Source organism: Fukomys damarensis, unplaced genomic scaffold (genome assembly GCF_012274545.1).
Source record: "Fukomys damarensis isolate Sample0158 unplaced genomic scaffold, DMR_v1.0_HiC HiC_scaffold_2, whole genome shotgun sequence".
Lineage (NCBI taxonomy): Eukaryota > Metazoa > Chordata > Mammalia > Rodentia > Bathyergidae > Fukomys > Fukomys damarensis.
The window spans coordinates 7,575,141-7,591,457 of record NW_022900914.1 but is presented as its reverse complement, the minus strand read 5'-3'; the positions used below and the strand labels follow the sequence as shown (position 1 = coordinate 7,591,457).

Sequence of the window (16,317 nt, the reverse complement as noted above, 5' to 3'; positions counted from 1 at the left end):
AAAAAAAAAAAAAAAAAAGAATTTGTAATCGGAGACCTATATGAAATAGCAGGACCTAGAATGAAGAAATTGGCAATTATCACAAGTTGAAAACAGAGTAGATCTAGATCACCAGAATAAATCTTGGCAGCCAGAGTGACCAGAGTGATTCAAGCTTAAAGGTATTTTTCAGAATTTTCTCAATTGAACTGAACACAGAAATAATACATGTCAATGGGACAAAATTTTAAAACAAAAAATTAAGAAGAGTAATGATTCCTAACCCAAACCCAAAGGCAACCACATTTATTTCAGTTTCAACAAATAATATTTACCAAGATAAGATCATATTGTCTTTCCTATTTATTTATTGCAGTACTAAGGATCAAACCCACAGGTGCTCTACCACTAAGATATATCTCAGCCTTTTTTTTTTTTTAATTTCAAGATAGGGTCTCACTAAGATGCCCGGCCTGGCCTCAACCTTGGTGATCCTCCTGTCCCAGCTTTCTGAGTAGCTAGGATTACAGGTGTATTAGTTACTTTTCTCGTTACTGAGACAAAATACCCGAAGTTAAAGGAGGAAAGGTTTATTTAGGTTACAGTTTTTAGGGGTCTCAGTCCATAAGCAGCTGGCTCCAAGGCAGGGTGGCACATGGCAGAGGGCGTCACAGAGGAGAAACAGTGTATGGCAGGCAGAAGGCAGCCAAACCAAGCAAGCAGCTGACTACAGGTAACTAGCAGCAAGCCTCTTTGGGTCCCTCGTACTGTCTCCAGGCTACCACCCTCAGGGCAAGGATCACTCACCCTTAATCCTGGCATTGCACCATGAGTCAGTCACACATTCTAGATCCAACTGCCTCTGAAAAACCCCACCTGTGACTGCGTGAGGCTTTGGGGGGACATCTAGAGACAGCCATAACAACAAGCGTGAACTGTTGTGCCCAGTCTGTATGTCTAATTTTTACTTCTTTTTTTTTTCATTAACATTACACAGACTTTTCTATGGCAGTAAATGCATATAAACGTACAGCCTGCATGTGTTCAAACACTTAGGAGAATGACCTCAAGTTCTCCCTTTGTGTAGACTACTTTTAAGGAGAGGGAATGCTGATAGTTGGCCAAAGCTGCTTGAACAGAAGACTACTGGGTTTGAGGGAGGTTTTTGTTTTTGTTTTTGCTTCTCTGTCTTGCTTTTTTCTTGCATTTCCCATAATCAAAACAGCATTCGATGGTGATTGTATGCACTTGATAATGGAAACCCTTAGATTTTTCTGTTTCCCTTTGACAGGTAAATACACTGAATAAAGAAGTACAATCAGAGTTCATAGAAGTAATGAGTGAAATCTGGGCTAATGATCAGATCCGAAGTGCCGTCCTCATCTCGTCAAAGCCAGGCTGCTTCATTGCAGGAGCTGATATCAAGTGAGTCACAAAATTCGAAGCCTAAGAAGGCCTAGGGAAAGGAGGTGGAAGTAAATTCTTTGAAAGTGTTTTTAAGTGATTTTCATGACTGTTTAAAAAAATAGGCTGATTAAAGGCGCAGTGCCTCTTTTTGCCCATCAGACCCACAAACATTTAAAAGTTTGAAAATACATGGTAACAAGGACTTGGAGGAACAGGTTGGTTAATGTACCACTACTGGCGTGCCATTTGGTGTAGCCACTTTGGAGAGCACTCTGGTGGCATTTAGCGCAGCGGGAAGCAGCGCCTGTGAACAGTGATGCATCCTCTGCCAGCTGTGTGTGCCGAGGAAACCGCACCCTTTCTTCATGAGGACCGGCGCTCAAGGGCGTTTGGTTGTGTGCAGTGTAAAATAGTGAAGAATTTGAAATGAGTTAACTATAAGTCTGTGGGGAAATATTTGAGATACTAAAAAATAGTTAAAAGGAATTCATTAGATCGACAACATAATGTTAGAACTCAGTCACATAAGGTTGAGCGGTATTTTTTATTTTTAGGGGGGTGTTCTGGTTTGGTTTGTGGGTCTGTTTATTTCTCAGTAGCAAGGACTGAACCCAGGTCCTTTGCACTGAGCTGCATATCCTGCCCTTTTTATTTTTTATTTTGAGATAGGATCTCCCCACGTTGTCAAGCTGGCCCAGGCTGGTCTCAGACTTGAGATCCTCCTGCCTCAGCCTTCTAGGATGCTGGGATTACAGGCGTGCACCACCACACCTGACTTATAATACTAAATTTTCCAAAAGCAAGTTGTAGATAGTTTATATAAATGTCTTTAAACCATACATAAAATAATTCTTTGTATTATCTCTGGATACAAGTTTAGAGTTGATCTGATATACTGCAAATCTGAAGAAGATTGCTTCAAGGGAGATGAAGTAGATGGTAGGCCTTGAGCTTATCAAATAAAACTTTACAGGTGTAGCCAGCATTTTTTCTCCTTTTTAAATGTGAAATGTATGATTATATAATTTGTTTATAATTTTTAAGTGTGCATAAGAAAGGGAAATGTATTTAATTGTTACTTTCATGGGTTACATTAACAGTTAATTCTGTCAAAATACGGGTATGTAGTATAACATTGTTTGTATTTTAAACAATGGTAGCCAGGATTGTAGGTTAGTGATTTGAATTTAAGGTGTCTGTGTATTTTTAAACTATGCTTCACAACATGTACCCTTTTCTTGTGTATGTATAGTAGTTAGAGCTTATAAATGTTCTGTTTAATGTTTATTTTTTAGAAAAAGCAAAATTAGGGATGGGAATGTAGCTCAGTTGCACTGCATCTGCCTGGCAAATGCAAAATCCTGAGTTTGACTCCCGGTAATAAAAGAGGAGGAGAGAAAAGGCAAAATTATCTGCAGCTCAGTTATTTCTAGCTCAATTTTTTGAGCCTAACAAGAAACTGATGTACCTGGCAAAACGGCATAGCTCCTGTAAGGCCAGCTGAGCAGCTCCCAGGGTATAGACCACAGAAAAAACAGTAGTTATCTACCATCACAGGACAAAATCTTCATCATACATGTGTTTGGAAACAAAGTAGCAAATGAAACAGAATGTGGAGTACAATGTTACTGTGCTAGACCTTTGTTTTTTTAATCATTAAGAACAGTTTAGAGATCCTCTAGACGACTTGGGAGCTCTTTCTTTTGGCTGTCATTTTGATTGCAGTTTAATCTGATAGTGTAAATATTTGGCAGATAATGTTCCTATGCACAGAGCTTTATAATCAAATGATTTGTTGTAGAAGCAAAAATAAATTATACAGCATCTTTCATTTTCATTTTATACTTGAAGACTCATAACCAAGCAGGTATAGCATGGCGTGAGTGTATAGTGGACAAAATATTGAAGGATGTAGACAGTAGTTTCATCTTTCCCCTTCTCGCTGCCCCACTTTTGTGGCTATTCCAGCATGTTAGCAGCGTGTAAAACCTCTCAAGAAGCAACCAGAGTATCACAAGAAGGACAGAGGATCTTTGAAAAACTTGAAAAGTCTACAAAGCCTATTGTAGCTGCCATCAGTGGATCCTGTTTGGGAGGAGGACTTGAGGTACAGACGTGTTCCGGCCATTCGGTCACCGTCCAGCTCGGGGGTGGGGTTTGCTAGCCAAGCCCACAGGCTTCTGTCACGCATGGCAGTGTTTCCAGAGGAGAATCAGATTTCTTTGTTGTTATCAAACTTCTGAGTAGGTTTTAATCTTTAACCTGTGTGATAGAGCAAGTGACAACACGTATACCAAGATATGATATTTTCATTTATCAGTGGAGAAGGTTTGAACTGGATCTCTGTGGTCCAGTTCTAAAGGCCTGGTTTGGGTTTTCAGGGCAAAGATCCAGAAGTGGGATCCATTTTCATGTTAAGTCTGGTTGAGTCTTGCGAAGTATGATACAGTATATGTTTGAGTTTCTTATGACTAGTAAAGATGTAAATAATAAAATCGCAGAGAAGAGATTCTTACTAGACCAGCACATGTAGAAAAGGAGAGGAAAACAAATAACTTATTGAGCGTGAAGCTCATGCTGGGCTCTGTGCTGGACACTCGCTTATGCTAATGAAGGAAGCCTGGACCTGATCCTAAAAGTAGGACACAATTGCTTAACCAGAAAATGGTTGAAAAGCGTATGCATATGGTAGTGTGAGCAAAGCAGAGGGAAGCAGCGCCTGTTAGGAAGCTGCAAAGCAGACCTGCTTGATTGGCGAGAAAGCTCTCTGTAGGACTCAGTTTCTTTACTCAAGTCCATATCAGATTATGTGTTCATTGGTCTATTGAGAGAGTCCATGGCCTTCAGCGGATCTTTAAAGAAGACCTGCAATCCAAAAAGATTAATAAAATAGGAGGAGAGTGCTTTTAGAAAGGCTGAAAGGGTAAACTGTAAAAAGCACCAAGTACTAGCATAAGAAGCCAATTTATTCTATGGGCACATTTCTGTGGAGTAAACAATCTTTAGACACTCACAGATCCTAAGATCTTATGAAGTTTTATTTCCTAAAGTTCTCATTTTCTTTGATTTGTTTGAAGCTTGCCATTTCATGCCAATACAGAATAGCAACAAAGGACAGAAAAACAGTATTAGGTGTCCCTGAAGTCTTGCTGGGGATCTTACCGGGAGCAGGAGGCACCCAAAGGCTGCCCAAAATGGTGAGTAAAGATGCCTTCTCTCCATCTCACCCCACCACTCCATGAACTTAGGACCCTGACACATAGTAGTCCCTTAGATCTATTTCCTGTTGTATGAAACACATCATAGACATTCACTGTAGACTTTGGAAACCAAATAAAATATGAGTGTGTAGGATCAGTGACACATACTTATTCCTGAGGCCTACTTATTAAATTTCACAGGATCCTTTGTTAATCTCTGAAGAAGGGTGGAGATAAATAAAATATACCTGTCTTGCTTTTCTGGAGCTTTAGGTTTAATCTGTTTCTTCTCTGCACTGTACCATCTTAGTTTCTCAGAAGTGTGGGTCCGAATGTCGTGATGGATATGCAACAGACCTCTTCTCTTTTTCTCTGACTGAGATCATCTCCTTGCTGTAGCCTGTAGGATAAAAAGAGGCCCATTAGGCTTTTGCAACTTGAAGGAGAGGAAAAGGAGAGTCAGAAATGGAAAACTACAGAGCAGTCTTAATGTCCATCCGGAGGGCCCACTGAGCTCACTACCTTATGGCACTCGAGATCCCCAACAGAAAACAAGACTCAGCAGAAATGCTCTTTGCAGAGAAGTTAATATAAACCGAGCACAGAAAAAAAAAGGAAGATTAATGATATTAGTTTTAAAATAATAAATAATGTATATCCCTTCATAGGACTGTCAGGAGGATTTATTGAGACCATGAATAAATACATATGTGTATAGACAATATTTGCTGAGTTTCTTTTTGCTTCTTTTTTTTTTTTTAACTATAATTGTTACTTGAATGTTGCCAGCAGTTTCTTTACTTTTCCCCCCAGACATGGAGATTGAACCCAGAGGCTTGGGAATGCTAGGCAGGTTCTCTGTCGCTGAGCTACATCCCCAGCCGTTTTTTTGAAAAACAGTATTTCAGGATAGGATCTCTAAAACTGTCCAGGCTGGCCTCAAACTTAAGATCCTCCTGCTTCATCCTCCCAAGTAGCTGGGATTACAGGCATGCACCGCCATCCCCTATCCTAATAGTCACTTTTCTAGTATCCCACATAAAAAGCCCTAGCCAAGTTCTATTTTGATCTTAACAATTCTTCCTCAGGACTGTCAAACCTGTTAGGTTTGTCAGGGTCCACACTATAGTTTCAGTATAGGAATTTTTAAATATTTTATAAATGATAACTCAGAATGACACAAATGCACAATTTTGGGAAACATGAAATTAATTCTCCACCTTATCAATTCCATAATACAGAAATCCTACTTTCCGAACTGAAAGAGAGAGTGAAACTGGGCATGGTGGTGCACACTGTAATCCCAGCACTCAGCAGATTGAGGCAGGAGGATCGCTGTGAGTTCAAGGCCAGCCCAGGATACATGGTGCACTCAAGGATAGCCTGAACTATACAGAGCAAGACCCAGTCTCAAAATAAAGAAGTGATAATGATATTTTTGCTTCAGCTGGAGTTAATCCTAAAACTAAAAATGTATCGGTATATAAAATTTAATAATGCTATATGGCATGAAAATCTGGTTTGAGTTTTTTTTAGTTTAATAATTGCTAACTTAAGGATTTCTAGCTCTAATCGTCAATCCCCCCCCACATTCTGACTCTCCCTGGATGCTAGGTGGGTATACCTGCCGCCTTTGACATGATGCTGACTGGTAGAAACATCCATGCAGACAAAGCAAAGAAAATGGGACTGGTCGACCAACTGGTGGAACCCCTGGGTGAGTGTTAGCACATCTCAAAGCAGGGCTTTGTCACTTGTTTTCTGAAAGTTAATATCCTAGGGCTGGGGATTTAGCTCATTGGTGCCGCTGCCTGCCTCACAAGCACAAGGACCCGAGTTTGATCCCTGCTACCAAAAAATAAATTATTTTTTAAAAAGCGTTAATGTCCTAAATATTGGTTAAAGTGAAAGTCAAACTCTTAAGAAACAAGCCTAGATTTTGAGGAGTGAAGTTACTGAATCATTTTCAACATTGTACCGGTTTCTGTTTAACTTTGTAACTTGGACATCAGGAGTGCAGAACTCAATCGAGTCTTTTTTTATTCTTCTGTTACCTGTGTGGGTGGTTATCTATTCAAACCCTCCGCCAGTTTTTCATATTTTTATAACATAGTAAATATGTAAGCAACAACCATCCTGAGAATATTAACAGTAGTTGACACCCACTTATTTGTTGCTTCCCCTGTACAATTTCCACTAGAAATAGAAACCACTACTCTGAATACATCTTTGTCAGCTTCTTATATTCTTTAAAACTCAGCATTGAAATATTATTTTCATAATAATTTTACAAATGTTAATGTACAGTTTGAATTTTGACAACTCTAAGTAGCTATGTCCACACCACAGTCAAAAGTAGGCCATTGCTAGTACAGGGTTTTTTGTGTCTTCCACTTAGCATAATGCCTTTGAAATGCATCCGTCCTGTTGCGTACATCAGCAGAGCGTTCCTAATGATCACTGAGTCCCTAATGATCGTGTAGCACTCACTGTGCACCGCATTGTGCTCGTCTGTTCCCTGAGTGATGGACAGTTGAGTGCTTTCCTATTTGGGCCTGTTCTCAATAAAGCTGCTATGAACATGGGTCCGCGAGTCTTTACGTGGATGTGTGTTTCATTTCTATGGGTAAATCCTGAAGAGTAGACTCTGGCCCATATGACCCATGTGTCCAGCTCTTAAGAAACTGTCAGACTATATTCCCACTGTGGTTAGATCAGTTTGCATTCTCACCAGCAGATAAGCCACATGTGTATAGCAGCGTATAAGCATCCTAATTTCCGTCCACTTTACGTGGTTAGTCTCTTCTATGGTACTGGGGATCAAACCCACGGGCTCCCTAGCACTAAGCTACATCTCCACCCAATTTTATTTTATTTTATTTGACTTTCTTTGACCTGGCTTGACTTTATTTTATTTTATTTTAATTGACAATGTCTCACTAAATTGCCTCAGCCTCCCCAAGTTCTAGGATTACAGGCATGTGCCACTGTACCCAGCTGGCCATTCTTTTTAGTTTTAGACATTCTGTTAGTATTGTAATACTTCATTGTCACATCACATTTTGTAGTCATATTGAGTATCTTTCATGTGTATCTTGCTTGAGTTTTTCTTATTACCAAGGTTTCACAGTTGTTTATATATCAGGATACAAGTTCTTTATCAAATGTGTGATATGCAGCGATTTTCTCTAACTCAAGATCACAGCGATTTTCTCCTAGATTTTCTTCTGGAAGTTTTCTAGTTTTGACTCTTACATTTTGGTCTTCTCTCTGTTTCAAGTTCATATTTGTATGTGGTGTGAAGTCAGGTTAAGGGGATTTTGTTTCTTTTTGCATGTGAATATCCAAATGTTCTGGTACCATTTGCTGAGAAGATGATTCTTTCCTCAGTGAATTACCTTGACACTTTGGTCAAACATCAGTTGACCCAAGGCCTGGGATGTAGCTCCTGTGGTACCGCACCTGCCTGGTAAGTGCAAGGTCCTGAGTTCTATCCCTGGTACTGGGAAAAAAAATCAGTTGACCCTATGTGTTTGGGTCAATAGTCTGGATTTCCTAGCCACTATTACATTGTCTTGATTATTGCATTTTTATAGTAAATTGTGAAATTAGGCATTATAAGACCTGAAACTTGATTTTCTTCTTTCACAATTATTTTGCACGTAATAGTTTCTTTGTGTTTGCATACAAATTTTATAATCATCTTGTCTGTATCTCCAAAACTATGTGTTAGGTCTTTGATTAGAATTGCATTAAAACAGTTTATAAATTTAGGAAGAATTGACATCTTTAAAAGTCATTTCACCAGAGTCATCTCTCTTTATTGAAGTCTTGCATTTTTCAGCATTGTTTTATACCTCTAGATGAACAACTTTGTTTGTTGAGATGATCTCACTATGTAGTTTAGGCTGGCCTCAAGCTCGAGGTATTCCTTCTACCTCAGCCTCCTGAGTGCTGGGATTACAGGCATGTACCACCATGCCCAGCTGATGAACAGCTATTGAACATGTTTTTGGTTTGTTTCGCTTTGAGGGGTTTTTTTTGTTGTTTTTTTGTTGTTTGTTTTTTTTGAGGCAGGATCTCACCATGCAGCCCAGGCTGGCCTCAGACTCATGATGATCCTCCTGCTTCAGCCTCCCAAGTGCTGGATTATAGGCTTATGCTGCCACACCTAGCTTTGAAAGTGGTTTTTACATTTATGCCTAGATATTTGATCTTTTTAAATCATTTTGTACAGGTTTTGTTGTCGCTTGTAACACTGGAGATTGGACCTAGGGCTTCCTAAATGCTGTTCTCCCACTGAGTTATACCTCCCACCCATTAAGCAATTTTTACTTTCAATTCTCATTAATATAGAAATGCAGTTGATTTTTGGACATAGATCTCATATCCTATTATTTTGCAAAACTCATTTATTAAGTTTGCTTTGATTTGGGGTTTTTTTTGTTGTTTGTGAGTTTTTTGTACATCCCTAAGGATTTTCTACATGTTGCCTATACGTAGTTTGTCTTCTTACTTTCCAATCTGATGTCATGTGTTTCTTGACCTACTGCAGTGGCTAAGTCCTTCTTACAATATTAGGTAGAAATGGTGAAAGCAGATACTAACTTGTTCCCAGTTTTAGGTGGAAACATCACCATTAAGTGCATTGTTAGCTGCAGGTTTTTCGTATATGCCCTTTATCTCATTGAAGAAGTTCTGTTTTTATAATTTGTTTAGAATGTGTGCTAAGTTTTGCCTTTTCTGCATCTGTTGAGACCACTGTGAGAGGCTCCCTTTTCTCTCCCATGCACCGTCATGTACAGCTGATTCCTGTATTTTATTTTCTGAGACAAAATCTAGCTCAGTTGCCCAGGCTGGGCTCAAATTTATAATCCTCCTGCCTCAGCCTCCCACAGTGCTAGGATCATAGAGTGTTTGTGCCACCACTCCCATCTTACTTTAATATTTTTTATATTCTATAATGATGTCTTCTCTTTCATTTCCAATATTGATGATTTACTAGCTGATTATGACTTTTAATCACATTTGTAAAATATCTTCATAGCAAAGCCTAGATTAACAAACAACTAGGGATCATAATCTAGCCAAGCTGATGCATCCAAAGACTAACACAGTCCCCTACTTTCAGCCTGACATCCAAGCACATCTCCTTAAACCACACTTAACCCCCAGACAGGCAGTAACAATCTGTCTTATCTTCACTTAACATAATGCAACTGTCCTGAATATGATCAAAATAACACAAATCTCAAGGTCTTTGTGCGAAATTCACTCTTCTGTAATATTCTGTAATGTAAATGCTGTGATAGTAGTTACCTGTTAATGTGTCTTAGGTGATAAGGAGATCAAGAAGAAAACACAATATTTGGTTAATTACAAACATTCATAACACAATAATACGGCCATTACAGTCAGTATTTCTGGGTAGTGCTCAGCTGATCTAGACAGAGGGCTGAGCTGCCAAGTGTCAGAGTTGCCAATTAAAGCAACAAGCCAGAATGGAAATAACTGAAGGTTCCAATGGTAATCACTTCACTCAGGATTGTGGCACATGCTTATAACCCCAGCTCTCTGAGTGGCTGAGGCCAGAAGTTCAAACCCAGCCTGGGCTACTTAGTGGCTTAGTAATCACTTCTCAGCCTTTTGGCTAAGATCAAGTGTAGTAACTTAGTGACTTAGTGAGACCCTGTATCCAAATACAAAGTAAAAAGGGCTGGGAATGTAGCTCGGTGCAAAAGCCTTGGATTCAATCCGCAATACTAGAAGAAAAGAAAAAAATAATTACAGTACTTTTTGTGCAGAAGGCTAACCTTGAACAAAGTCCCAACTCCTCCTTGTTCCATTTCCCTCGTGGGGTAGGGCTCGGGTGGCTTACAGTAGAAGTGGAAGTCATCCCACTGTGGAGGAAGCCCTGCACCAAAGCCTCCTGTGGCTTTCTGGACGTTAGGGGAAGAGTGGGTAGGGAGTGGGGAGAGCGTCTTGCAGGCTCTTCCTCCTCAGTGAGGAGGCCCTCGCCTTTGGCCACAGGAGTGAAGGTGTCTAGGCTAGGAGTGGAATGTGTGTGAGAGCACAGCCAGTTCAGGAGACCGGAAGTCTTGACTGCTCCCCTTAGGGACCATGAGGTGTTGGCTGCACACCAGGTGTGTTGTGGGGGGCGTGTCTCTCCTACCCTTGTCTTACTCACTTTGCCCTCAGGAAGTACCTCGGGGTTATGATTCTTTGCCCAGTGGGGAAACTGACCTTGCTTAAGGGTCTAGGCCACTAGCAGTCCTGTGTGGAGTGGATTGTTGTAGATTTCCATTGACTAATCGTGGGGCATTCTAGTACAGGGTCCTGGACCCATAAATCCTGTGTATTAGAAGCAGATTTAAATACAGAGTTCTGGAAGGCCTTGAGCTAGCCCTGCAAAACATTACCACTTAGCTAGCACTGTGACCGAGTCTTCAAAAGTGCGTGCCTTCTCAACTACATCTTGAGACCTTGTCTCAAAAAACCAAAACCAGGACCAGGGATTTGGCTTAGTGGTTCCACCACCTGCCTCACAAGTGCAAGGACCAGAGTTCAATCCCCTGTATCCAAAAAACAAAACAAAATAACAAAAAACCAGACAAACAAAAGTGCGTGCCACCGTCCTGTTAAGCCAGCTCTTCATGATGGTGGGGGCACAGGTTGTCCTGAGCAAAGCCTCCATTGCTGCTCCTGGGTTACTAGGAAGTGAGTTTCTTTATTGAAAGCAGTGTTGTGTGGGACACCACAATGGAGGGTAAAAGTTCTGTAAGTCCACACATGGTGCTTTTGTTAGAAGCATTGCCTGCCAAAAAGGCAGATCTCCAGTGTCTCTTCCACTCCGTTCCGGTGCCCTTTCTGTGACAGAAGTGGGCACTGTAATGAGCTTGCCACCAAAGAAGCTGAGGGATCACCATGCGAAGTCTCCGTGTGAGGGTGTTGGCTCTGCTGCTGGCTGATTGAGCACTGGCCATGGCGACAGTGAGGTCGTGCTGCTAAGCTCATGAGTAACCTGTAGCCCTGCCCTCACATGGCCACTTTGTTTATAACACAAAGACACAAATGACTGGGGAAAGACACAGACTCATATCCATAGAACTGACCGACCGGCCTGTTGCTTGATAGTTGAAATCACCCTCAGGTGAGTATTCCCGTAGGCCGTGATATTTTCACAGCCTGGGCCTGTTCAGAGAGGTCTGTCCACTTACCTGTTCCCCGGTGTCTTTGTGTTTCTTGTGCTAGTGTTGCGCTAACTGGATATCACAGATAGGTGGTTTAAGCAACAACAAAGAACTTACTTCTCACAGTTGGAAGCCAGAAGTCTAAGATCGGGTGTTCGCAGTTTTTGTTCCTTCTGAGGCTTCTTTTCTTTGCCTTGCTCCCTTCTCTGTCTATACATGGTCTTCTCCTCACACACATCCTGGTATCTCCATGCATCCAGATGTCTTCCTACACAACTCAGACTGCAGTAGGACTCACCCTGATGGCCTCATTTTAGCGTAATAACCTCTTTAAAGGCTTCATCTCCAAACACAGTCACATCCTGAGATACTGGTGCTGGGTCTTCAACTTACCCATTTGAGAGAACACAGTTCAGCCCTAATACCGTGTCACCAAGGTTCCTTCTCCATTCCTAGCTGTACAGCCAAACTGTTGGTCACGTCGCATGAGTCAGTGTAGACTCCTAGCTCTATTTTTTCCTTCGAGGCAGAATGAAAAGCCAGGTACACTGCTTGAAGACTTACCACTGGGGGGCGATCCCTCACCACTGCCCTGCAGCGCTGTCCCAGGGAAGACTCATGTGGCACTGTCCACTTCCAGGTGGAGCCTGTATATCACACAGAACGCCTACAAACCAGGCCAGAGTTTGTCTCCCCAGTTAGCTGATCATAGGGAATCCCAGTGAGGCCACAGGCGCAGGCTAGGGGAGAGAAAATGAAGAGCCAGGGACATTTTGCCACTTCCTTTGCAACTTGTGCTTTCCAGATCCATTGAGGCCATTGCCCTTACACCACCTCTGCTGGTGCTGGAGTGCTGCTGTGCACCACCAGCTTTGTGGCCTAGTGACCTGATGGCCATAGTTAAGCTTTGTGGCCTGGTAAGTTGATGGCCCATAGTTAAGCTTTGAGTCTCCTAAGGCTTCCCTGAAATCCACAAACTGCTTTTCAAAAAGAGAATGATTATTCACACAGGATGGGAGGGCTTTTTCTAAAACCCTACGGCTTGCCCTGTGGTCACTCTTCTGCTCCTGCTGGAGCCTCCAGGCATGGGTGGGTTTGAACCGTGTGTCCCACATGGCAGGACTGCTTCTGCTGTCCTGGGCCCCACTCAGGCCATCAGCGTTTCAGTTACGTGATAACCCCAGAGGAGCAATACATTGTCTCAGAACACCAGAGCAGCCCACCAGATGTGGTGCCTGCTTTCAGTTTAGTAAGGGGGCCAGATGCAACAGCGCAGCCTTCTCTGTAAAAGGGATGCCTTGATGTGTCCTCCACCACAGGACCCTAGAAATTCCACTAAGGCAGAAGACCCTGAATATTGTGTGGGATTTATTTCCTACTCTTTCTTGCTCAAATATCTTACCAAAATATCTGGATAGTAGGTACTTCAGCTCACCCGATCCATTCAGCAGAATATCATCAGTGTAACGAACAGCATGCTGTCTGTGGAATGGGACTACATTGGGATATTGGCTGGAGGGTTGTACGCCCACCCTAAGGGGAGACAGTGAAAGTATTTTGCAGGCCTTGCTAGCTGAATACAAGCTCTGGTGATCTTTACCAGCAGGTATCAAGAAAAAAGCAATCAGTAACCATCAGTAATGTATGGTTGGTAACCATACACAGTACCAGGAACATGGGGATGTGTTAATCTGCTCAAGCAGGAAACTGGCTACCACACGCAGTTACCACCAGATTAAGTTTATGATGATCCCTGTCATTCTCCAAGATCCATCTGTGTCCTGCACGGACCAGGATAGGCAAGTTGAAAGGAGATGCGTAGGAATCACTTCCTGTACATCTTGAGTCCTTCATGACAGCCCTGATCTCTGAAGTCCCTTTAGGATTGTGATACTCCGCTTTACTGTACCGAGGTCAAGGCAGTTTCTGGGGCTTCACTTGGCCTTTCCCATCATTAAGAGTCCTTACTCAACAAGTCAAGGAACTAATATGGGGTCACTGCTGGGTCCTGAGTATGCCTGTTCCACTTAGACATTCTGGAGCCGGGGAGATAGGCACAGGATGAGCTCAGGGACCCATAAGGCCCCCGTGACAGATCTGAGCCTAAAAGCCCATCAGTCATGTGACTTGAAAAGCCCCTATTCTGGTGAACACGGTGACATTTAGATCTCCTGGAGTTAGTATCGGTTCAGAGCCAACGTAAAGTAATCTCCAGAAAGTCTTGTTACGGAATTTCCCTTTCCCCAAGGCACATGACCAGCATCCTTTTTTAAAGACTAGGAAAAACATAAGCAGTAAAATCTCCTCAAGGGGACTCGGCCTCCCTTTCATTCAGGAGGTCTGGGTATGTGAACTGGCTCGTTTCTGGAAATTAATTGAAGGGCCACCGCCCGCCTTTCTCTCTCATCCTGCTTATATAGAACAAGTGAGAATTTAGTAGACTACCCGTGTTTCTTTTCTAGGAACGCCATGATGAACTAGCCAGTGCCGTAAGTGCCTCCAGTCAGACTATTCCAGTTACTGCTCTGGCTCTACTACCCCTGCTGGTAACCATGCCCACCTCCGTGTCGCAGTTACATGCTGCCACTTGGGGATGCCGCTGTCCCTGTTCATAGGGATCCTGGTTGGTGACAGCAGGTCCCACGGTAATTTCTGACCTACAAAGAGCACAGCTGTGAAGCTTGTTGTGCGCACTGGGCCTCCCCTCACAAGCTGACTTCTCCCAGGAGTGGTGAAGGTGGGTGTAACTGGGATACACCAGCGCTGCCGGCCAGTTCCGTAAGCCTTTGATGCCTCCCCGACAGTATACCGTGTAGTTCTGCATTTCACCGTCAGCCAGTGCTCCTTGTTTTTTCTTTGTTGGTCTTCTCCCATTCTTCCTGCTTTCCTTTGCGTTAGTCTTTTTTTTAAATCTTCACTACTGGCCTTTTACTTTGCGTTTCCCTTTTCATAATTGCTCTAGGGCAGTGGTGGCGAACCTGTGGCACATGTTTTTTGTGTTTCCCTTTTAAGACGATAGATGTTAACGTAGAATTATTTTTTTCTAAACTAAAACCTCAGTGTTTGGGTGTCATTGCGGTGTTGGCGCTTTGCAATAAATCGGTTGGTTTTGGGTTGAACTCAGTCTCTGAAAGGTCTCCCATCTCGACTCAGGGGTTTTCGGTATATGCTTGGACGTGTCGTCTTCGAGCGATCTCTCATTTCATGTGTAAAGTAGAACCTTACAGGAGAACATTTCTCTCTTGCCTACCTATGCTTTTCTTATACATTTGTCTCCTGCATGTTACGGATTCCTCAATATATTGACATTTTTGTTTTAGACAGTTTCTATTGAAAGAGAAAAACTGGGAAAGGTATTTTGTACATTTATCCTCTTATTTACCATTTCCAGGGACTCTATCCTCTGTGTAGATCCAGATGTCCCTCTGATTTGGTTTTCCTCAAACCTAAGAAGCTTCCCATAACCATTTCTGTAGTGTAGGCCCCCTGGCAGTTAATTCTCTAATCTTTCCATTTGTCCAACAAAGTCTTTATTTCGACTTCATTTTTCAAAAGTATTTTTGCTGGGTATGGAATTCTAGAGTGCCAGTGTTCTTCTTTTGGTACTTTACAGATGTCTCCATTGTATTACGGCTTATATAATTTCCTGATAAAATATTTATTATTACTTTTGTCTTCTGTATATAGTCTTCCCGCTCCCAACCCCTACCTGCTCTCAGATTTTCCCCTTATGACTAGTTTAAGCAATTTTTTTGAGGAAGGGCTACATCTCAGCTCCCCCCTTTTTTGGAGACAGTCACACTAGAGTTGAACCTGTGACTCTCCTGCCTCAGCCTCCCATAGTGCTGGAACTAAGGCCTGTGTCACCATACCTAGCTTGGTTTTAACGGTTTATGCCTGGGTTTGTTTGAGGTTTTTTAGTATTTGTTTTACATGAATGTATTGGCTTTTGTTTTCATCAAAATTGGAAACATCTTTGGCTAATTACTTCTCCAAATAGTTTTCTGATTCCCTCACCTCTTTTTCAGAAATGTCACTTTCACAAAAATGCAGCTCTCTGTTAGCTCTTTTCAGTGTGATTTCATCCTGGATATTTTTTAATGCCAAGTATTGAGATTTCCAGATCTTTTCTTCTTCAGAGACAATCTGCTGTTAATCCAGCTGAAGTATGGAGGAGCCTCTCCCTAGATCCCTCCTGTGCAGACCTGTTCTGCGGTAATCTGCTCCACGCCCCAGCTCCCTTGCCTCACTGCATGAGGACTTTTGTGGATGGTGCGAACTTTGGCACTCAGAAGTTTCAGGCTGAGTTCTTTTTCCTCCTTTCCCACACAGATTCACAATAGGACAGATGTCTTACAGGAGAGATTGCTTGTTTGCAGTAGGCTCCTTTTTCTGTTGGATTTTGTTTGCTGGGCACCACAGGAGTGCCCGAGGTTGCTTTGTAGACTGCAGCCCCTCACCCGGTGTTACTCTTGCAGACTTCAGGCTGCGCCTCTGGTGGGTATCTGTTTTCACGGCCCTGTAAATTCTGTTATTTAGAT

General features: G+C 42.2%; 1 protein-coding gene across 1 annotated transcript in view; it reads left to right on the top strand.

Moving 5' to 3' along the window:
• Hadha (hydroxyacyl-CoA dehydrogenase trifunctional multienzyme complex subunit alpha) overlaps nt 1–16,317 on the top strand; it is a 41,978-nt gene that overhangs the window by 5,786 nt on the left and 19,875 nt on the right. The window contains exons 4-7 of the mRNA XM_010604837.3: nt 1,271–1,404; nt 3,355–3,493; nt 4,464–4,583; nt 6,201–6,303. Of these exons, the coding sequence (XP_010603139.1) occupies nt 1,271–1,404; nt 3,355–3,493; nt 4,464–4,583; nt 6,201–6,303 (496 nt within the window). The remainder of the gene's footprint in view (nt 1–1,270; nt 1,405–3,354; nt 3,494–4,463; nt 4,584–6,200; nt 6,304–16,317) is intronic.